The sequence below is a fragment of the Opisthocomus hoazin genome, chromosome 7 (genome assembly GCF_030867145.1).
Source record: "Opisthocomus hoazin isolate bOpiHoa1 chromosome 7, bOpiHoa1.hap1, whole genome shotgun sequence".
In the NCBI taxonomy this organism is placed as follows: Eukaryota; Metazoa; Chordata; class Aves; order Opisthocomiformes; family Opisthocomidae; genus Opisthocomus; species Opisthocomus hoazin.
The window spans coordinates 5,209,474-5,232,604 of NC_134420.1; the positions used below are offsets into that span (position 1 = coordinate 5,209,474).

Sequence of the window (23,131 nt, forward strand, 5' to 3'; positions counted from 1 at the left end):
CAAGTATCTGCAATAAACCAATTAGCGTATGTATGTTAGAAGTTTTTCTAAAATGCTGTTTGTGTGTTTGTATAATACGGTCTTAAGCTCCACTGTGCTTTTCTTTCCCTTTCTTTTATTTTACTAGCTTAAGGAAAAAAATATTCTTCCATGATAAAATATTTATAAACTATGTCAAACACAAGTTAGAATGCAAGACCTAAGGCGAATTCCACATGGGTTACAGTGCAACTGCTCCGCTTGCTTTTTAATGTCTTTGTTTATGAGTTTGGAGAATCGTGTCCCTGCAGATGTGCTGAACGGAGAATACTCTTGGGTCTGGCGTCACGGGCTTAGCAACCTCTTAGTTAGATGCCCTGCAGAGACTCCTCTGTTGTTCCCAGGAAGGCCCCGTACAGATTTATACATCTAACTGAAACGCTAACCAGCAGAGCCTGTGCAAGGCTTCTTGACTCTTTACCACCCCATTTTTATAAATGTAATAATTGAGTTTGACTTGGGTGAAGTACCTCTGTTGCAGTAAGATCTCACCAGCAGAGGCATGGCTGGCTGCAGCTAGGAGCATCTGTTCTTTCTTGCTGCGTGTGAGGGTGTCTCACAGCAAGAAGCTCTGTGCCTTGTTAAGGAGAGGAAGGTGTCCTGTGTATCTGGATATTATTCTGTGGACTGCGGTCAATTTGCTAAGAGTAGCTAAAGGATTAAGAAGATACAATCCCAACTCAGTAAGGTATGTTACGTGTCCAGTGGAATGTCGGAGACAGTGGCCATGTTACTGGAGTCGTTAGAGTTATTTCAGTCTCAGGTGTGTGAAAATCTTCACGGTGTGTTTACACAACTGTCGGTGCTGCTCACGTAGGTGTAACCGGGCTGATGAACCGATGGTGGTAGCACAGAGCTCACTTCATGCCAGGTTCTTGAGAGGCAAATGGGACTTGGCTTGCTAGTTTAAAGCTAGCTTGTATGTATCTGTAGTCAGAAATATTTTAAGAAATAAAGCTAAACCAAGAGAAAAATCCTCCTGTTTTATTTTGACACTTGGAACTTGTTTACTGACTACTGTCGTGAAACGCCACGGCATGGTTTAAAACATTACTGAGATACTGATGTAGGGCAGCTCCACTGAGAAGCTATTCAAGAAGGGAAGACTGGGGTAACTTCTTAATTTCTGTATTAATGTATTAAAATATTCATAAGCTAAACTGCTGGGTAGTTGTACAGTTTTTAAAACTTTCTTTTCTTGTTTGCCACCACATCCTGAGGTTACATTACGTGATGGCTATTGCCGTCCGCGTCGGTACAGATTTCATCAAAAATGCTGGATGACAGAGCCTGCATTATTGTGAGGAACTGTGCTTGGTGGTCAGCAACACCTAGCTATTCTTGTCCACTGTGTGTCATCTCTGTTCAATTGAAGATTCGTTTTTCATTAGCCTAAACTAGAACGTGAGAAATGTGCTATCTTAGCAGTTTGTAAAGTACCTGGCACTGCTTAATATATAAGAATAGTAACGCTGAAGTGTGTATGTCTTTAGGTCACATTGCAGACAGAGTACAAAGTAGGAGCCAAAATAAAGTTGAAAAAAACTTTTCGTTCATGCTGCTACTTTGATTTCTCACAATAAATCTTGGGATACTCATTGTTCATGGATCATTGACAAAATCTAGAATGAGTTCAATGTGATTTTTGCAGTTAATTTGTAAAAGGGTTGAGATTTCCATCGTGTTCTTTTAGCTCACACAAAATAGTTCAGGACCGTACAAACCGTGCATTATTTGGACAGGAAAGGATCATTAGTGATAGCATTCACAAATATTAAATTGCTTCCATCTAGGCATCCTTGATAAAAGTTAAGTATTCCTCCTTTGTCACAGTTCTGTTGAAATTCAATTCTTATTGATGAGAGAGTGTGCAAGATGTAACGGAGGACGATTAGATCTCTCTGATCTAATCAAGAATAGTTTTCCTTGCTTCATCTTCCAAGTAACACTCTTAACTTAAAAGTGGGGAAATTGCAATGTACAGATAAAAGTATGCAGAAGACAGGAGCTACAACAGTATCTAGAAGTTTTACTTTTTTACTAAACCTGATGTTTTGTTTTGCTGTTTTAAAGGTATATGACCGATGGTGGTCTCGGCCTCTATACTCGACGGCTAAACCGGCTGCCTGATGGCATGGCTGCGGTGCGGGAGACGATGCAGCGTAATACTTCCCTGGGACTTGGAGATGCTGACAGGTAAGGTCTCATCCAGCAAATGCTCGCCTGTAATGGCGCATTTGATTTACGCTCTGTCTAATGCATATCAGATCTCCAAAATTAAATGGCTTTGGGAATGCAGATACTGAACATGTGGATATAAGCTTCTCCAGAGTATTTTAGGCTATATGTTCACAGAGGTGTCAGGATAAATACTGACTTTATGTCTTCTGGTTGCTTTGCTGAAATCTCATCTGGGTTTTTGTGGATGGGACACAACACAAGAAAATGTAAAATTTCTATTTCAATAGTGTTTGAAATAAAAAAGACCTGATTCTCTTCTCATTTCCACTGATTCTTACAAGTCCAGTGATTCAGTGTGAACAGTCAAGGCCAAAGATCAAGAATTAGGAGACTAAAAATCCATAATTTATGGGAGTGTGGCGATAAAGGAAGCGGGATGGACAGTAATTAGACCTATATTCTGTTAGCGTTGAGATAAATGGGTTAAATACTTTTGCTTTTAATGGCATCAGCCTATAGCTGCCTCTTTCCCTTCCAAACCCAAAGCCTGATGAGTGTTACTGTTGATGTAGGAAGTGAACCATATCCTTTTTCTTCCATGAGGGGCTTCTAAGTGCAAAACATGGATTTTGAGTTACAAGTTTGAACCAATTTCTGAACTAAAAGTTTCTTCTTAATTTGTTTTGTTATCGACAAGTCTTTCCTGTGACAGAATGTAGTTGAGTTTGATGTGACTGATACTTTTTTGAGAGTGATGTCTGGGTTACTCAGGAAATGCAAGCGATGGAGAATCTAGCCTTGTTTCCAAAGAAAGCCATGCTAAATTTGCTTTAGTGGTCTCTTGATATTGGTAAAAAGCAGGATGGTAAATCTCAACAAAAGAACCAAAACCTGTTAGATAATCTCAGCTCAGTTTCAATTACTAAGTCAACATGTGCTTTCCAGTTGTAAAATATGCCTGAATTTTTCAGGAGCTCGTATCTGTTTCTGACATTTGCAGCTTGAAACCCATACTCAGCCAACAGCACTCGCTCCTGGTTGACCGTGGGTGAAGGCGTTGCCACCTGGTGATGCAACTGAAGACTAATCAAGTATCATCTTCGTCTGTGGCTTCTGAACATTGCCACATTAAGAGAAGCTGTCTGTTTACAACACAGAATTGGTCTAATATAAATTATATTATTGTTGAAGTAACAGTCAGCCTTCAGGAGAGCTAGTCATACGTTCCTCCTCGTCAGCTCCTTCCCCCGTCCAATATTTTCCGTGCTTACAACACTTTTTCTTGGCATGTGACTTACTCTCACATTTTATTTGCTAAACTCCTTCCGTGAAGACACCGCACTTGAGGACCGATTACATGCGCTCAACAAGAGAGATTATTGGTGTGTTTAAATATATTCCACTTAGAATGGGATTGTGACACAATGAAATGCAATCCCTGGTTGATGTCAGTTGTTTCAAGCTTTGATAATCCTTCTTTCAGTTCACATGGAGGGGACGGACTTTGCACACAGTAGTGACTCTGGCTGTCAATTTAGCTGCAACATGGGATCTCAGAATAAATACCCTTGGTCCCAGGGTTGGTGACATTATAATGTGTTGTTTTTGTTTAGTCTTTTCTGTTAATAATGCAAGCCTACTCACCTTATGGAGGAGATCTGAATTTTCTTACAATATGGCAGCAGTTTTGAAATAGCTCCTCTGGTTGCTGGGTGATCGTGATGGGCAGTTTAAATAAAAAATTCATCTTGGTTTGAGCAGCAGTTTTCCAGGGTGAGAACTGGCATAAGGGAAAGCAGTTGAATGGAATGGTGCAGTAATGAATCACCTTCTTCGTTCCGTGGATGGAGGCAGCAAGCAGGAGTGCTGAGTTGCTTTATTGGTACACCTAGAAAACGTATGAAGATTAAATTTAACTTGTTCAAAGCAGATGTTAATTGAATGCATGGGAGAATGAGTGTGAAAGGCTGTGAACCTTTGAGTATAAGGTTAATCATTAAAAAGTTATCAGAGGAATTTTTGCAATTTGCTTACTTGTTTAGTTTCTCGTGTTATTGATTGTAGAAGTTTAGTTGTGAAGCTTTTACTCGTTGGCTCTGGTAACATAAAGCACAGACTTTAGAAGGTACATTTTCCCCTGCCGCAGGGATATCCAAACAAGGCAATTTAATTTAATGCTTGATTGCAAGGTTAATGGAATCATTGCACAACACAGCTGAGCTTATTTATTCACTTCAACACAATTTGTGTTTGCATAGAACAAAGGTATTTTTAATGAAAAAAGGCATTAAAAATCCCTTTTTATTTAGTTTGTGATTATTTTTTTTTTAAGGTTGCAAATTAGCCACCTATGGTTTTGTCTGTCTTATGTATGTGAACATGGTGTGTACCATCTGGTTATTTAAATTGATTTCACATTGTCAGGTGCAGCTGCTTCGTCTGAGACTTAATTCTGCCCGTACTTTCATAGATGTAACTTGCGTTTATGAATACATATAGATAAGAGGGGAGATACTTGAAACTTAGATTTGAGTAAATCTTTCTGTAAGTGCTTACTTCTAAACCTGTTATTTAGATAATTGACCTGTGCTGACTTATCATATGCTTGTGAAAAGGAATCACACAGAATGTTAGGGCTTGGAAGGGACCTCTGTGGGTCATCTAGTCCAACCCCCCAAGGACGGGAGACCGTGTTAATGAATGTGAGCTTATCAAGAGTGACTTTGATGCTGTTATTGGGGAAATATCAGTAGGACTTTTTTTAAATCATCAGTGATGAAGTACTTAAATAACTACTTCCTAGCATGATTAACTTGGATTGTTTCACTTTTACAATTTATTTTGAGGTGGCATGAATTACAGGTCTTTGCATAAAAAGGCATAAAAAGGTCTTTCCAGCTTCCAACTGTAAGGACCTATCTCATCAGATAGATTACATTGTCTTGGTACTTCCAACAGCTACAACATTGGTGGACTGTAGGTAAAACACAGCTCCAGCATTGAACCTGTTGTTCAGGAGTGTTTCTGTATCGTGGTTTGGATCTATGATTACTACAATGACAGTCTTGTCACACTCTAGTTAAAAACAAGACCGTATTCAGTTTAACTCTCAGAAGGACTTGGAACTGAAGCTGGCTTCTGGCAGTTGGTAGCATTTCAGAAGCGTTTTCTGCTTTTGGCAAGATTTGTGGCTAATCCCAGAGGAGAATGTGGAACCAGGAGAGGAGATAGACAGGAAGAAAGAATTGGAAATGAAGGAGAAACTGAGCAGAAAGCCAGAGTATGTTCTGTGGAGAGCACGGATATATCACTATTAATAAGAATGTCATTGAGAGCAGATTTTTTCAGATGCTATGCTTTATAGTGATTCTACAAATGGTGAAAATTATGGCTTTCAAAAATAGCTGAAGAGTAGCATTTTGCTGTTATTTTGCATTTTATAAAAAGTGATTAAGGTTATTTGTATGTCTCTTGGCTCAAGTAGTAGACAATGCTTCACATTCATTTGTGGAGTAAAAGTCTTAGACTGGAGTATGTTTAAATTCACTAACTGCAATTTAGTTTCTTGAATCCTGCTACGGTGATGAGATTACTAAAAAGACAGGTTAGTGTTCCATGCTGCAGGGGGATTGTTGGTCTGCCCTCATGACCATGGGAACCTGGATTGCACTTCAGATGAGCTGAAAAGCAAGTTGAAGCAAGTGTTCAAGTTGGGGACAATATTGGCCTGTTCTGAAAAGCGGGGAGAGGAGGACATGTCACTGCTTTTGGAAGGAGGCAAATTCCACTGAAAACAGAATTATAGCCATGGTCCTGATGGGTATCGCATAAGAAGCTGCATCAGATTTTCTTCTTTTTAGGTGCTACCTTATTGTAGACAAAGGAAAAACGTTACAATATGGGGGGGGGGGGGTGTGTGTGAAATTTTTGTTAAGATATTCTTTTATATAGTTTTGTAGTAGCATAAAACAGCTTTAGGTCCTGAGCATGTATTTTCAGTTTTTCCTCTTAACTGAGACAGTGCAGCTAAAATTAAATGAAGATATCTGCAATTCCTGGCTTTGCAGATGAGAAGTTAAGTCCTCCATTCACAGAAACTATGCGTTGCAACACTACCCCGTTACTACCCAGCTCATCATTACTGTAGTTTTGCTACTCTAGCATTGGTAGCATGATGCATAAGAAAAGGAGAAAACCGGAGAAAATTTATCTAGAGTAGACACGTAGAGAAACATAGACTACTGGATAGTCTTTGTCTTAGAATGTTAAAACATGACTGGGTTATATCTTAAACTTCAGATGAACCCAACTGTTGTAAAAATACGTAGAAGTAGATTCTCCTATATTGTAATGGCAGTGGAATTCCCATCATCTCCTTTCCTGACAGCATCTTCTGCTTCCGGAAACGCTCCCTCGGGAGTGTTGACATAAGTGTTTGTGGAGTTTCACAGTAAATGAACTTGCAGGGAGATTCATCTGGTATTTTATGTGAATAGTTTTGTGGAGGGAGGATGTCCTTTCTGTCAGGAGAAAGAGTGACTATATCCATTGAAGTCATCCGCAGACCTCAGGAGATCTCAGCTGAGGAAGAGCCAAGCACTCTACCAGGAAGATTTCATGCTGTCAGTTCACAGTTCCTTCACTTCCAGAAAGCCCTGGCAATTGTACTTGCATTCAGCTGTTGCAATTAAAATAACTTATAAGTTCTACTTCTCCCGTTTTTTTTCTTTGCTAGGATGGTGAACCACTACTATGTAAGGATCCTATATACTAACTAAGCATAATTTTCTAGCAAATAATTTAAAAGTCTCTAAATTGTTTAAAGATAAAGTAGATGATAAAGTAAATAAAGTGCCATCATGGGAGCATTCATTGCTGTCTGTAATCTGTGCTGTGAGTCACTGCAGTTTGTAAATATAAGCCCATGGGTAGTTGCTTAACAGCAAAGTCCCAGGACTGATGAGGTTATTCATGCCTAACAGATCTTCTCCTCTGCTTGACCATCTGTTTGGATTTTATGATGAAGTGATTAAAAATACTGCTGCTTCGAAGTATGCAAGTTGTACCTTGGTACCCTGAGATACCTATCTCTGCCTTTGAAAGATCCCACATTTATCTTGAAAATGGAGTCACAGAAACAGGGAAATTCACATTGCAAAGATTCTTTCAAGTTTATGGCCTTGGGATCTGCTGATTAAAATCACAATACCATATACTTTTATTTTCCAAGGAATCTTTGTACAAGCTGTAATCCAAAGTGGTTTTAGGTTACATAAAGCAATTGTAAAGTTAAGCAACAAATAGTAGTTGAAAGCAAAGGTATAGCAGCTACACCTGAGGGCTGAAATTAGCAGTACCAAAAGGAAAAAACAAGATATTCTACTTTCAAACAAGCAAGGTTAGTCAAGGGAAGCCATGTCTTTTAGCAGATCTGTTTTGGTGGGCTAAAAATGACAAACTTCTGGACATGTAAGCTGTTCTTCAGGTCTAAAACAGAAGCAGGAATTTTCATTACTAAATACAAGCTGAAGAACAGTTGCTCTAAATTTACCAGGCTGTATTAGTAGTTTAGACTGTTAGAGACAGACAACGCCTACAAAGCAGAGGAAGGTTTAGCAAGGAATGGCGTGATGTGATGTTTGTGTGCTGCAGAAGAGAGGGAGATGGGTGATTTATCACCCACGTAATGTGGAGGGGTTAACTGGGGAGGGGGAGCGAACTATTACAGGCTGTAAAGTCTGGCTCTTTGTTGAATCTATGTTTTTTAATATCCACCAGAGTTATAATTTTAATACACTGGTTTATTCTTTGAAGATCCTGTATAGAACTCCCTTGAAGATGAGGAGGAGGAGGTCAGAGGTGGAGTGGAGGTGTGAGAATTGCCCCCTTGGGTGACCAGGTTCTTCTCAACTTTTTGTGGCGTGCATGTGAAATCCTTTAGTGGGCACAGTAATACTTTTTTTTTTTTTTTTACTTTATTCCACGCACATACTTGGTCTAATTCTACTTAGTGCATGATGGTCAGCTAAGTGTTTGCTTACAACAGTCAATTTAGTGAGGCTGGGGGTCGTTTGAGGGCTAGAAAGAGTTTTGAGGAGGGGGTGACTTAAGGAAGTAGATAATTTTTCAGCAGAGATTGTGTTTGTGTAAAAATTTCTGTCCAGGCCCTAGATTATCACGTCATGTGGCAATGGCAGATGTATGGTTGATGGAGGGGTGTTTGGTGCTGAAGCAGTTTTGTGCCTATAATTTAACTGACTTGTAAAAATTTAGTTTGCTTTCCTATGGGATAACATTTTTTCCATGTATCCATGGCAAAAAAGAATAAAAGAAGGGCAGATTTTACTGCAGTTAGGACCTAGCCAAGAAGCCAAGAGTTATCCTGTTCTTCCCTTTTAACTAATCCTTGTTTTAGTAGCCCCACAGGCTGACAAGACAGTTAAGAGCAGTTCTTTTGCCTTTTCAAGAACTTTCTTCCTGTGAGGAGGTAGAGCTCTACCACTTCACACTGAAAGTAAGCCAACCAACAGACCAAAACACCCTGCAAACGCAAGCTGTTCCTTCCAAAATGCATAGATTAGGTAGTCTTTATGTGCTTGACTGTGGCTGTAGTAGGAACCAGATGACCTTTAAGGTCTCTTCCAACCGAAACCATTCTATAAGTCTATGATTCCTTTATATTTTGGGGAGTATTTCCACCTCTACTCCAGCAACTAATTAAAATGCTGAAGTCAGGAGCTGAAGTTCACTACAAAGCTAATGGAAGGTGGCAGGTGCCTGAAGGGAGCAACTTACCATGACTAGGTTAGGACCTTCTTTTTGCCCATGTGTTCCGCTGTGGGCAGCTTGTCATGTCCCCGAGAAGGTTGCACTGCACTGTGTGTACAGGTGAAGGGACCTTACCTACTACTAACTCTGTGGCAGTAGGAAAAACTGCCTAATATAAGCAGCTGGGTGATTTGCATCTAGGGATGGCAAAATCATGATCTGATCCTACACCACTAGAACTAGATTGTCCTGAAGTGACGTTTCCTTTCATACACCCCCACTTTATGTGTATAAGTACAAAGTTGATCTTGCTCCCGGTTTGGAGGCTCTTCTGAAACCCTCGATATTTCTGGTTCCCTTGCCAGAGATTAGCACTGTCTTTTCTGTTGTATGAAGCGGCTTTTAAAACACTTTAGGCATGTGGGAGATGAAGCTTGTATTCCAAGGGTAAACAAGATTGTAGATACAAAGACCATTTTGAACTGTATCAGGGTCTTTGTGCTTTGCATGACAAACGGAAGAATGTGAAATGCTTGCTGACATAGTGCAGACTTTGTTATTTGGTTTTCCATGTCGAATGGCAAGAGAGTCAACACAGTCTCACAACTGACCTACACCAGTAACCTCTGAGTTTGGGATTTGGAGATTGAATAGATAAACCTAATAGCAGACAGCTGTCAGACTCCAAAAGAAGAATCCCAGTTTTGAGCTGTTTGACGAGCGTGGAAGCTCATTGTGGCTGTAAAGCAAATTTTAAGACAGATGTTTTTTTCAAAAAATCATCTGTTTTTCTGAACGTTTCACTACTCAAAAAACCTAAAAATTCTCCCTTTGTTTTTTTCTTTGCCCTTAGATAGTTTGTTGGGGCTTTGGAGTTGCCCATAATTGTACATTTCATTAGAATTTTTCATTAGTTTTCTTTGCTTCTGTTTTACAGCTGTGTATTCTCTTGTGATTATAATAATATTCTATTAGTATTAGCTTACATGTTAACAGAAATATTAATGTTAATAGCCAGGATCTAAGCTTTCTGTTTCATGGCTCAATGTTTCCTGTAATTTAATTGTTTGGAAAATGATATCAAAATTCTGAGTCCAAATGTCAGATGCACGTGTCTTCCTGCATGCTCTTCTGAGCTTTGCTAGGGTTTTTTGTGTCTTTTTCTTTACTCTCTTGATTATGTTTATTGAATATTCAGTCATTTATTCCTAGTCTTCCCCCCTCTGGTGAAGAGCTTTCAAACATGGTACTGCAGATGGGGTGAGGGTCCACCCTCAGTATCATCAGTGAGAAGCCTCCCAAGGAGTTCAGGATATCCAGATGCTTCGAAGGATCCATTGCCTGTACAGGGAAATGAGACTCCTGATTTGAACAGCTAACTAACATGTTTAAAGTTGATGGTACTTGTAGGCCTGTATGGCCAATACACATCCACATCTGCAGCGTAGCGAGAGAACTTGTAAGGTATGCACAACTTTGACTCATATTTAAAATGCTGCATATTTCATAAGCAATCATCTCCTTCAGCTGTCCTGAATGGCAGCTCCTGTGTTAAACAGGTAATGAAGTAAGAGGAATACTTTTGGCTGACGTCAAAAGAAACGGCAGTGTCCCTGACCTAGTACTCATCGAGGCAGAAGATATCTTCAGATAAAATTAAGATTCGCTCCCTATTTCCATGGCACCTCAGCAAGAGGTGCACTCACTTTCCTCCTCTCACAGACCTTATCTGCCAGCTATACCTGGGTTTTCATAAGGAAAGGAATCTCTCGTTTCCCATGTATGTCTACACAGACGAAAGTGCAGAAATCAGGGTGTATGGACCATGTAGCATGAACGTCTGTCCTCACTGGAAGGACTTCCCAGCTCTGGAGAGCAGCTCTTCTGCAGTTTGCAGTAGGGGTGCTGAGGGAGTGGGTGGCAGGGACAAAAGTGCCTAACTATATTTTTGGTGTCCCAGGATTCTTGGAGCTACTGCATTTATATCAGGCTATTCCTTGGTGTCATGATAACTTCATTGGTGGCCAGCAAGCCATTCCATACAGGGGGTTCCTACCCTTCTTATCTGTAAGTCCTCTTCTGGTCTTCTCCATTCCTCAGCTTCCTCCTGGTATAGGAAGTTTCCAGCAGTATGATAAGGTGACTTTGTGACCTTTTTATGACAGTTAGTAGAATTCATGGTGAAGTTGAGGCTCTGCAGAACAAGTAGTCACTTTGCTCCTGATCTGAGTTGAGCCCCAACATCCTGAGGCTTAAATGGCCCAGTGTTAACACAGCTCCATGGGGCTTAAAAACACTTTGCTATTATATAAATGGGCATTAAGGCTTTCACGTGATAGTCTTATGTTGCTTAAGTATATACAGTTAAATATACATTTGGTCAGGATAAATAATTGCATACTCTACAGTTGAAACTCTTGGAGCTAGATTGTGCTGTTACAGCAGTATTATAAGAATGTGTGTAATTTGTTTTCATTAGTAAAAGTTTTTTATATTCTCACTAAAAATAAAACATCTAATTTTATGAATGCTGATTGCTGCAATTTGAGACTAATTAATTTGACGTAAGTGGCATTGGAACAGTGTGAAACCTGTGTGCAGAGTTAGCATAGGAGCCTGAGTAACTACCGCATTGCTAGAGGCTGTGTTTATGTGTGTCCAGGTATATGTGGTCAATAAGTAGCCAGAGGATCAGCGCTAAATGTTGTAAGTCTGATTAGTGCCTGAGCAAAGTCCAAGGGCTGAGGTCAGCTCTTTTTAACTATATGATATTTTTTCGTGTTGTTTCTTAACTGACAAAGGCTCAGCTCAGCAGCTACTGTGGAGTTACCATGTGCTCTCATCAGCCCCAAGTAATATTTTTATCTTTGTAATCTAATTTTAACTTTAAAGTTTATCTTCTCTGATTATGTTGTTAGTTTAAGTTAATTTTCATATATATCAATTAATTCATTCGTTTTGGTTGGGGGGAATGAGCAAACCACCTTGAGTGTTCAAAAAGGTTTTACTCCCTCTTTCCTGTTCGTTATCAAGACTGATTTATTCTTGTTATGAAACTTGCAGCCAGAAATACTCTTCGTAACATACCTTAATGCTTTAAACATCTCTTTGAAACTACTGATGTTACTTGATACTATCTGATATGCACATGCATAGTTTTGTGTTTCATTTGTATTTTTCTGCACAGATTTACTTTTTGTTTTCTGAGATGGCTGAAAGAGTGTTGCGTTTGCAAGACTGGAACTGTTTTGAATGCAGAAGGGATGAACGCAGTATGATCAGGAAATAGCTAGAGATGTATTTGTAGACAATTGTATATCTCTATGGAAAAACAGGAGAGGGAAAAGGAGAAGGAAGAATCACCACCATGAGCTGTGGGAAAGAAATATGAGTATCCTGTGCCAACTGAAGTTCACAGAGGTTATGTTCATCCAGGAAAGCCTTTTACTCCACTTAATCCATATTTTGGGACTGTGTGGATTCTCTGTCTACTAGATAGAGAATTTATACATCTGTTTGTGCTTTGAGAGCATTTCTGAACCAAAGGGCTCATGAGATTGATCAGGTGGTGGCAAGAAAGCTGCATTTATATGCATCTAATGTCTTAGATGTGCATGCAAAAGACACATTTTTCTGAAATCAGAAGATTGTGATTTCAAGCTGAAGGCAGAATATGTGTTCTGTGCTATAATTGCTGTTGAAATTCTTTGTTGGCTTCTGACGATAACCACTGAGCCATTTTTTTGTTAATAGAGACTAAAAGTAAGTGTGCCATATGGCAACGTGAAGTTGCTTGTGACTGCTTTTGGTCAAAGCATGCCGGTGGTATGGCCTCCAACACCAACATCCAGAAGGTAGAAACAGAGGTGTCTTCCGCGCTCTGTCTTAGAGTTTGGGTCTCTTTCTGCAATAGCTTCTGACCATTTCTCAATTTAGTGACAGTCTGCTTCTCTCTCTTACCGTGTTTTGATGGGCTGACCTTGTTAGCTGTAATGATCTAAACATGTGACTGATAATCATTCTTTCCTGTGAGTCATAGCATATGTTTTCCCTATCTCCACCACCACAATTCCAGTCATACTTGACCCAGTTATTTTACCTTGCCTACATCATCCCCTCTATGCTACCAAATTGTTTTCTCTTGCAGCCGTTTATCTCTTTCCAAGCAATGCGTTATGCTTTCAACAGTGGGTGTTCATCATGTCTACCTTTGTCCTCAGTGAGTTACTGAAACCCAACTTTGTCCATGAAACATGTTTGAATCTTAAAGTCGCTCTCCACCTTGGATACATTCTCTTCTTAATGGCATTAGTCTCTGATTTCACTTTTAGATTTTAACACCATTGGAATGAGGGAGCTTGCAATACATGGTGATGTGGTGAAGTTTGTTATGGCAATGTATATGTTTTCAAATCATTTAGGAACAAGGGATTATTTTAGAAACAAAAAAATGAGAGCCAAAGGTAAATTACAACTTGGCTAAGCAAGACTGGGTGAGATCATGGGAGGAGAACAAAACTTTCTCTGGACATTTTCAGGAATAGTAGTGAATTGTAGCTATAATTTAAGTAGAATGGATTCAAGGGAGACAAGGAAAACATAGAGTGATTATAAGCAAAACCTCTCTGGCACTTACTGACTTGTAAACTAGTCTCTGGGAAGTCTGTCCTTTGGGGCTTTAAAAATCTGTACGAACCAAGCACAATCACACATTACAGGGAAAGTGGTGTGAATAACCAAAGAGAGGTTTTCCGGATGAATCTTTGTTTCGTTCTTAACACTGAAGGCAAGGACTTTCCTTGTAGTTTGTTAGGTGTCCCTGTTACAATGCAAAATACGAATGCTTGCATTAACCTAACTAGTAATCTGTTGGGGTTTTTTTCTCTTTTTTGCATGCATGTGTGATTTTTATCCTTGCATTCTGTCATCCCTTGCGCGGTTCACTTTGTTAAAGTCTCTAAACAAAGATATCCAGTGACTGCTGCTTAATTCTAGAGGAATTCACTGAACTGGAGCTGCCTGTATCAATACTAGTTTACGTGGCGTCTCTGATAGCAAAGTGAGACACCATTTCACAGCTCAGCCTTAACAAGATGGCCACAGTCTGCTAATGCTGAAATAGGACAGATTGATGAGAGGCTGGTTTAAAATTATTTTCATTTTATTATTGCACTGGGATAAAACAGAAAATAAGAGTTTGGGTTTTGTTCTTGTTTTCCCCATAGACAGAGTAGTGATGCATTGATTAAGGTTCTAATGTAAAAAGTCAAGTTGAGGTCTCTGCTGTGCCTGGCTAGAGCAGGGATCTCAGTTTGGCCTCCTCTGAGTTGTTTCTTTAAGAATATTTCCCTCTGTCTCTCCTGCCAAATTATTTGCTGGAAATAGTATCAACACAAGATACTGAAAGGTGTTAACTGGACTCTTGGCTAGTGTAGAGCTATCAGGTCACTGAAGTGGGATGGAAAGAATTAAGGTTGAAGTCCTTGAACTCCCACATCCCCCTTAGATGATTTAAGTATGAAAATTAACAAAGGGTCCAAGGGAGTCGTCTTAGTGTTGTGAAGAGTTACATTTTTTAATAAACCAACAGGATATTTAAGGACATTTAATCTAAAAATTCCAAACCATCTCTAAAATATTGCTGTAGCAGTAGCAGAACCGGTGGTTTGAGAGTTTTGTTTAAAGCTTGCCAAAGTAGAGGAGGGGAGAGAGTGCATTTTCCCAGGGAGGTGGTTGAGTCACCATCCATGGAGGTGTTTAAAAAATGTGTGTAGATGTGGCAGTCCAGGATATGGTTTAGTAGGAATGGTGGTGTTGGGTGGGTGGTTGCAGTTGATGATCCTAGAGGTCTTTTCCAGCCTATGATTCTAAAACCTGTTTTTAACAAACTAAATTCCCCACTGGATTCCAGTTACTGCTTCTGAGCTGCTTTTGTGTCATCACTGTGGTGTGAAGGTGTTGTGTTTGGTTAGAAGATAGGCCAGACCTACAGTTCTCAGGATTTCGAAGAAAGGAGGAGTGGTAGGGAATGATTTGGGCCTACATATGTACTGCATGTGAAAAATTGCATTAGCAGCAAATTGAGGCTGTGCATAGACCGTCTGCGGCAACAAGCAGCCGGGGTTCCCCAGATAACAGCCGTCGTCACGGCAGAGCGGTGATGCACCTCTGCAGCTGATCCGTCTCCTGCAGTCAAACAGGAATCGTTAAAAAAAAAAAAAAAAAAAAAATGCATCCCATCATGAAAGGGGATATCAAAACGTGTGTTTACAGGCAATTTCAGTTCTGATATTTCCCTTCCAATTTGTCCCACAGCTATTCTTTCCTTCTCCAGGTCCACCTGAGGCTTCTTGCCTCAGTTCTGTTGCTTTTGTGCAGCAGATCCCAGCCTTCCACTTGGGAGTTCCCATCTAAATTTGTTTTCCCTTTCCTTTTCCTTTTTCCACGTGTTCTCCACATACAGTCTCAGCTTCACTTCTGGACTTACTGTCCCTGTTCTCCGGGGCCCTCCAGAACCAAATAAAAAATTTATATCACAAGACAAAGTTTCTCAGGGAAGATCAGTATAACTTAATAGTAAAATCATATATACCATCTAACGATACTCCGAAATTGTGCTATTTTTAACTGAGACTAAAGTCTACCCTTAGGTTGACATGCAGTTTGGAAAACTTCAGGCCAAACAGCTCAATTTTGGCAAAAGGATAAAGAATTGCAATCATTCCCCCCCGGTAATTATTTCATTACTGTAACATGGCCATCTCTGAAGCAGAGGGCGTAGCCTCAGAGAGAACAAACATGCGATGCAAAACCCTGCAGGGCTGGGGCTGGGGAAGGAATTACTGGGCAGGGAACAGTTTTGCAAGCTTTTGCTCTTGGAGAAATGCTAGGGAAGGTTAAAGGGTCCTGCGGAGACCCTGGGACCTCGGGACCTGGGCAAGGAGTGGAGGGAGCGGACGGTGCCAGCATCAGGGACACAGACCTCTCGGCAGGCAGGGCCTGGTGCGGCGAGAAAGCTTTGCTCAGACCTATGAGAAAAAACGTAAAATTGTGCTTTTCTGGTACATTTCATGGCTGGAATGGTTAAAAGGTTCAATTCACCTGAAGTAAGGTATGAGAAGGGTGGCACAACATAAAAAGGGTTGAGTTTGCATGGTTGAGCTTTCGTTTTCTCCCACTTCCCCATTTTGTCCCTTTTTTAAAAGAAAATAAGGAAAAGAAACCGAACTGCTTTTAACTTTTTATCAGTGAAGAATTGGAGATAATGTAGGTGAAGTTGCCTATATGAACGGATTGCTGAAAGAGCCTGCAGCCCGGTGATGATGGGGGCGGGAGGGGAATGCAGCACCAGAGGAGAGGCTCCGCTGAGCTTTGAACTGGATCAGATGCTCGAGGGCAATTAAAGACACAAGATTTCCCCCTTTAAACAAAGGCACAGAAGGGAGCCGCCCTGTTTTCTGTGCTGCTAATCTCAGGAGGAGAGAAGAATGTGTAAACGAAGGAAGAAAAGATGGTGCTGTTTAAAGGAAGGATGTTAGACCCCAGCAGGATGCCTGCTGGAGTTGCATCTCAATAAATAATAAGCACTTGTTATGCTAATAGTCGCTATTTTCAATAAGATGATTTGCATACAGATCATCTGCATGTTAATTACACTGTGCACATAGCCAATAATGAACATCTTAGGTTTTGTCCTCCCCATTTTCATTTGTAAAATGCTGCATCCCGTTAATGAATATTGCAAAGTCTGCGAGTGCAGATGAGTAGCTGCTACACTGCAGCCTTGTACTGAGCTAGATACACCCTGGAGATAACCATGCATACCAGAGACGTTTATGGGCGAAGCCCAGGATTAGTGGCACCTCTGGCACTGACAACATCTGTCCTTGCACCTGATGATAATGAAAATAAAATGAAAGAAAAGGGTGTGTGAATGCATGATAATGCAATGGTGCATGATAATGATTAACCCCATGCTGGCTAATTACTGGGTGCATGCTTGGGTATATTGCTGTGCCTTTTTACCAGAGCACAAAGTTTAGTAGTTTTATACTGACTTTATGCTACCTGGGGGAGGACAGGTGAGACCTGGCTCTGTGGAGAATCATAGAATCATTAAGGTTGGAAAAGACCTCGAAGACTATCAAGTCCAACCATCAACCCAACACCACCATACCAGCTAAACCATGTCCTGAAGTGCCATATCTACATGTTTTTTGAACACCTCCAGGGATGGTGACTCAACCACATCCCTGGGCAGCCTGTTACAATGTCTGAGCCCTCTTTTGGTAAAGAAATTTTTCATAATATCCAATCTAAACCTCCCCTGACACAACTTGAAGCCATTGCCTCTCGTCCTGTCGCTAGTTACTTGGGAGAAGAGAGAGAGATAGAATAGCGTGGACAGACCTACCCCTTGAAAAATTTTTGAACGTGTGAATCAGAGCCATGTTTATATTCGATCAGTGCTTTGCATCTTGTGACCGTAGTATTTCTGACCATTAGGAAGACCGGACTTTTGGTGAGCTGTGTCTGAAGGGCAGCTCCATGTATTCTTTCTTCTCTTCCCTCCTTTCTCCCACATCTTCCGGATGCCTAGTATTTCTCATTTCATCATCTCTAATTGAAAGTTCCCACGTGTCCTACTGACTGGAATGAATAAGATGCGTAGAAATTGGCTCGTAGGTCGAGAGTGCCTAGCGGTAGAAATGAATGACACTATAAAACGTGATGATGTGTCAGCTGAGGTCGAGTGGCATGCTGAACCTGCATTGCATCCAGACCCGCTTCAGCATCTTCAGATGTGCTTCTGTAGAGCACAATGCAGCACCAGTTCAGGAATGTCTGAACCGTGTTTCATAACACCATGTAGCTATGCCTTCTGTTTCTGTAGCTGTACTCTTTTATTCTGACAGTATTTTGACACCACCGAGCTCTCCTTTCAGCTTATTGCTTGCAGTGAAATAAATAAAAAAAAAAACCAACCCAAATCTGTAGTATCTTCGGAAAAGATCAAAGAGCTATCATCTGTCGTTCCACACTAAATATTTAACATAGTTCATAAGGTATATAATAGAAATATTTACCTGTTAGGAAACGGTAAGAGTATAATTTACAAGTTATTACCAGATTAATTTTTCAGCTATCAGATAACTTTATTGGGTACCAGATAATCTGGGCCCTGTAAGGCACAGAAGTTTGGAATTAGTAGTTCAGTTTCAAGAGAAAATAATTGTTAAATGCAATAGCTCACCACATCGATATCCCATTGTCACTGCCGTTGGTGTTCCCACATCCCATTGCAGCTCACTCTGCGTGTTTTATAGTTATCGTAGTATCTATAGCAATGAAAAGGATTTACTCTTCCAGAGAAAAATTAATGGGTGTAGTAATTTCGAAGGAAGAGGTGCAACACTCTCAAGTTCCCTCAGCATAGCCAGCGTATGCTGGGAGAGCGTGTGAGGCCACGCTCCCTTTCTGAAGCCTGGCAGCACGAGCTGGAGCTGCTCTGCAGGGAGCAATGAGGGGGTGATGCCCCCATCCATCCGCAGAAGCTCGTGGGAAGTTGCGTGCCAGAGGCCTGTGGCTGGTTCCACACTCGCTCTGTTGCGTGCAGTCCTTACGCCGAGCTGTCACCGCCGCAGCTGAGCACTCAGGTGGGATCTGAAGGAAGTGTTGTTACACCAGCCCGGTTATGCACCCGTTAAACTTTGCTGTTCCTGCTGCAGATCCTCTGCTTCCCAAGCCCCACACTTTTCTGCACTGCTGTTGCGGTAGCCCACTGTGTCTGCATTGACCTTCATCCCTGGAATGGAAACCACGAACTGAATTTGCCTGGTTGAGTACTAGTTGTACTCTCTGCTCCGAGCAGCTCGCCGTGGGGAGGTAACCTTATGTCCCTCAGCAGTAGGCGCGTGGTCACTACCATTATGCTGAGGTAGCTCCCGTTGAGCATCTGTGGAAGGAGGGAGATTTAGGTAGCATTGAGCTGGCGGAGCTGTCACTGTTCAGGATCACAGGCAAGCATGGCAAAGCCAATTGGTACACCGCAGAGTCTAGATGACATGTCAACTGTCATCTTGTCCTGTTGGTGCAATAAAAGGCAGAACATGTCACCCTCAGGGGCTTTCTGCGTTTGCAAGGAGAAGAGTGTTTTCTAAGTGAATAATTTTTGAGCAATGGAAAAGAAGTTTTCGCTTTGCTTACACTGCAGCTACATGTTGACCTTTTGGTAAGAGCAAGTCTACCAGCTGAAATTTCCTCCAGTCAAGCTTCCATGAAACTGATATGTATAGCTAACCTGAAATACATGCTGCAATACTCGAATCTGTAGGACCCTCAGTCTTCTCAGGTGATCTGCAGCTATGATTTTATTAGGGGTTAGTGAAGGTCAGAAGTTCAGGTGGGCACGTTGTGATTGCCACAGGTGTTTATGAGATAATGAAGGAGTTTCATGGAGGACTTCTCAGCAGCTGTTATTTTCAAACACTAGTTTAAATTCAGTGTTTTATCTGACAGGCTTGGGGTTTTCTTACTGCTTAATTAAAAATATCCATCTCTGAGTGAGCAAAAATATTGAGTCCATGAGAGTTGATGGTACTATTCACAAAACCATAAAACGTAGAGCTAGAAAAGGCTTTTGTTTAAAAGTGTACACTAGTTAGAGCTGCTGTCTTGTAGTTAAGTGGTTTGATTCAGTTACCTTTTGCATTAGGAATATTATAAATTTAAAGAAAATCTAATGGCTTTCTTAACCAGGCATAGATAACAGTGGTGGGGGGGAAATAACTGAAATTCTACATTACATTAATAGTCTGTTCTGAATTTGGAAATGTCGAGTTAGTCTGTTAGACAGATAGTACTGGTAAGAATAAGAAAAAAGCAATTCACATGGGAAACCATGTTCAAAAATGAGTGAAAAGCTTTTGCAGGGTAATCTGAAAGAGGCATGTCTTTTGGCTCAGATACAGTCTTTGGAACATCCTCGTGTTGTATGGGTGAAATAGATCCCTTTGTTTTATTAGAAAAATTTAGTTGGACTCTCAAAGGAAAAATAATTTTTGTTGAAGTAAAGAGTGTATCTTTGTTCTTTGCTCATTACTCAGTCAAAGCGTTTATGTGGTTTGAATGTTTATGGACTCAGTAATACAGAGGATTTGCGAACATTTAAGATCAAGCTATAATGATGTTAACTTGATTTAATAGTTCTACTTTAATTAGGATAAATGAGTTTACTTTTCTAGTGGGATGTATTAGCTTTTTAACAGCCACAGCAGCAATAAACAACTGTAAATGCAGAGATATATCCAATTAGGGGGAGGCCGAAGGAATTAAGATGGGCAGACTCTATTGATCGTGCCTGATCTGGTTTTGACTGAGACACGTACAGTTGGCAGCAGTGCTCTTAGTGGATGGCATGAGGTGGTTAAGGACTGCTATTGATTAAGCAGTAATGATTTTAGTATTTTGTTGGGGGTGTGTGAGAGGGAGGGTAAATAAAATTTTACAGGATATTTCAAAACCCTGCGACAAGTACTTGGAGAGCTGCTTATTGAATCGGAAGTATCCAAGTTCTCTAGATATTACGCCCGGCATATTTTTCTTGGGCCTGAACGATCCTCTGATGTAGTCACCTGGTCCTGCTGGCTGAAACAGAACCTGTCATTCAAATTTTACTTCCCTCAGAGCTGTTTTCTACTTCACTGGCCATAAAAAATATTGCTCCTAAATTACGGAGTTGTATAGCTCCTTGCATATCTGGTATTTCTGCTCTCTACTATGTTGCTTGTTGACAAAGACATTATGTTAGAAAGCTCAGAAAACAATCCGAAAATCTTATGTGGACATCTGTCATATATTCATCCCAAAGCATTTTTTTTCAGAGTTGTGAGAAGAAAGTACTCGTGCCAACTGCACTATTTTTATAACTTCATGTGTTAGGGATCAAGATGAATATCTTCATGGTTGCAGAGGGCAATGAAATCTTATAACAGTGTAGAAGTAAACTTACTCTGTTCAGCAAACTAGATTGGAAAAACTGGGGTTTTTTTCTCCTTGGTCAATGGCTTGTATGTTAAAATCTGTGATTGGCAGTGTTATGCTCTTTGGAAAGAGGACTGATTTTTTATGGTTTGGAGAAGGACGCAAAGAAAACTGCATTTTAAAACAATTGGAATGATACTTGATTATTGAGTTTCACTACATCAGCTGTTTGCATTTTAAGATGAAATTTTTTTCCATTTTATATGGACTGTTGTTACTAATGAGCTGTTTGCCCTGTTGTATATTTTTTGTTTGCTCTGATTATTTGTTGTATCTGAAAAAAATTAGATAGCACTGAAAACATAGATAGAAAAGCATATACTTGTGTATGTAGTAAATATGTTAATGACATTTCTTGCTCAAGGAGTTTGAGACTTGGTAATGTCTTTAAATTTAGAAAGAAACATTTGGATCATCTGAGTATAACCGTTGGATTCAGCGTTCATTTGGAATTCCTCTTGGATAATAGCATGCAAGCTGCATCGCGGCTCAGCATCCTCCGGTTTTATTGGATTATCTCCAGTTGCCTGCCTTTTTCTTTCTCTGCTGCCACTAGAAAGTAGCCATTTGTGTTTGTTCACTCTGGTGTGCTTCTTCGTTTGAAGGGTGGGCATAGTGAAAAGCATGCCTCACACTTGTGTCAGCACAGGTGCTCCGTGTAGGCTACTGGCATTTTTTAAACAAGCTTTTAAGCAAATATTATATAAACCCATTTTTTATCATGTATTACATTACAGAACTAGTCTTTTCTTCTCCATCAGGCATGCATATCACCTTGTCAGAGGAAGCTGTGGTTTTCTTAACAGTTGGTCAGTGAAAAGAGATTCCTAGGAGTTAGATGCTGAGTCTGTCTTACGCTATTTTCATGGTGCGTTATCAATGTAGTAATCATTGATCTTATTCCAAATCATTAATCTTACTCTGTATTTGGCTTTTCTGTGTATGCAGTGTCTTTTCAGGGCTGAAATCCCTACTCTTGAAGTCAAATGAAGTTTTGCCATTGACTTCGGTGGCAAGGGACTTGTTTTAGGACTAGAAAAATCTCACCATCTTTCCCTAAATACGTGACTGGCCGGTTCCTATGCATTGCATACGTACCCATGCAGAAGCGGACACTGATGATTCGATTCCTTTTTACTCTTCTGTATGATGCTACCTATATGAGTCATTTTAACAAGATCCTAAAATATGCTACGCTTCGTGTGTTCAATTAGATATAAATAAATACATCCAGTCAGTACCACCTTAGTATAATTGTCTGCTCTCAGGAAAGTCTCTAAGGCAAGAGAGGACTCTTACTGGTGGAGTTTAAGAATGTGAAGTAGAGTGTTTCATAGCATATATCCTTCATCAGTCTGCAAACTTAGTGCCTCCTTCATTCAGCAGAATGAGAGGAAATAAAAAATGGGTCTTCATTTTTCCAGACCTGCTTCTCCTGGCTCCCAAGCTCCCTTTGGAACCACAATGAAAAGCCACCATTTCACAGGGCTGTGGCAGCTAGGATCTCTTTGCTCCCGTTTCTCGTACTGTGCGTTTATGGTTATTGCAGTGTTCCTCTGGATTTAACTAGAAACACCTTCCCAGGACCGACAATTGCATAGGAGTACAACAAGTTGGGTTTTTTTTTAAATTTGCTTTAACACAAAACATAGTTTAAGCTGATACATTGAATTTTAGCCCTATATTGAGATGCATAATAGTTTTAATGGTGCAACAGTGTTGCTGTGTTCCTGCTTTTATTTCCTCATGCCTATATTTAATGCATGAAAGTACTCCAAAAATGTGTATGTTTGTTTAATTTGCTCAAGTTAAAAGGATAGAAGTGTGTTCTAAAGCATGTTTGAGTCTGTTCAGTATGTTTTGGCTTTACAGATACATTTTTTCCTCATTTAACTAATCTGAATGTTCTTTAGGAAGAAAGAAAGAAAAAGCAGGCTTTAAAAGTTACTGTTGAGGGTATTTTAAGTCCTGAGTTTACCCAGTTGCAGTGGAGTCTCTTCCAGGCTGAAATGTGAGAGACACGTCGTACCATGCGTTACAAAACAGCTTACAAAGACTGTGAAGTGCAAGGTCTTTACGGTCTATGCTGCTGGCATTACTT

At 40.3% G+C, this 23,131-nt stretch overlaps 1 protein-coding gene across 3 annotated transcripts in view; it reads left to right on the forward strand.

The window, feature by feature from the left end:
* NAV2 (neuron navigator 2) overlaps positions 1 to 23,131 on the forward strand; it is a 235,825-nt gene that overhangs the window by 142,145 nt on the left and 70,549 nt on the right. For all 3 annotated transcript variants that reach the window (XM_075427329.1, XM_075427330.1, XM_075427331.1), the window contains one exon: positions 2,113 to 2,235. In XM_075427329.1, coding sequence (XP_075283444.1) covers positions 2,113 to 2,235 — 123 coding nt within the window. The remainder of the gene's footprint in view (positions 1 to 2,112; positions 2,236 to 23,131) is intronic.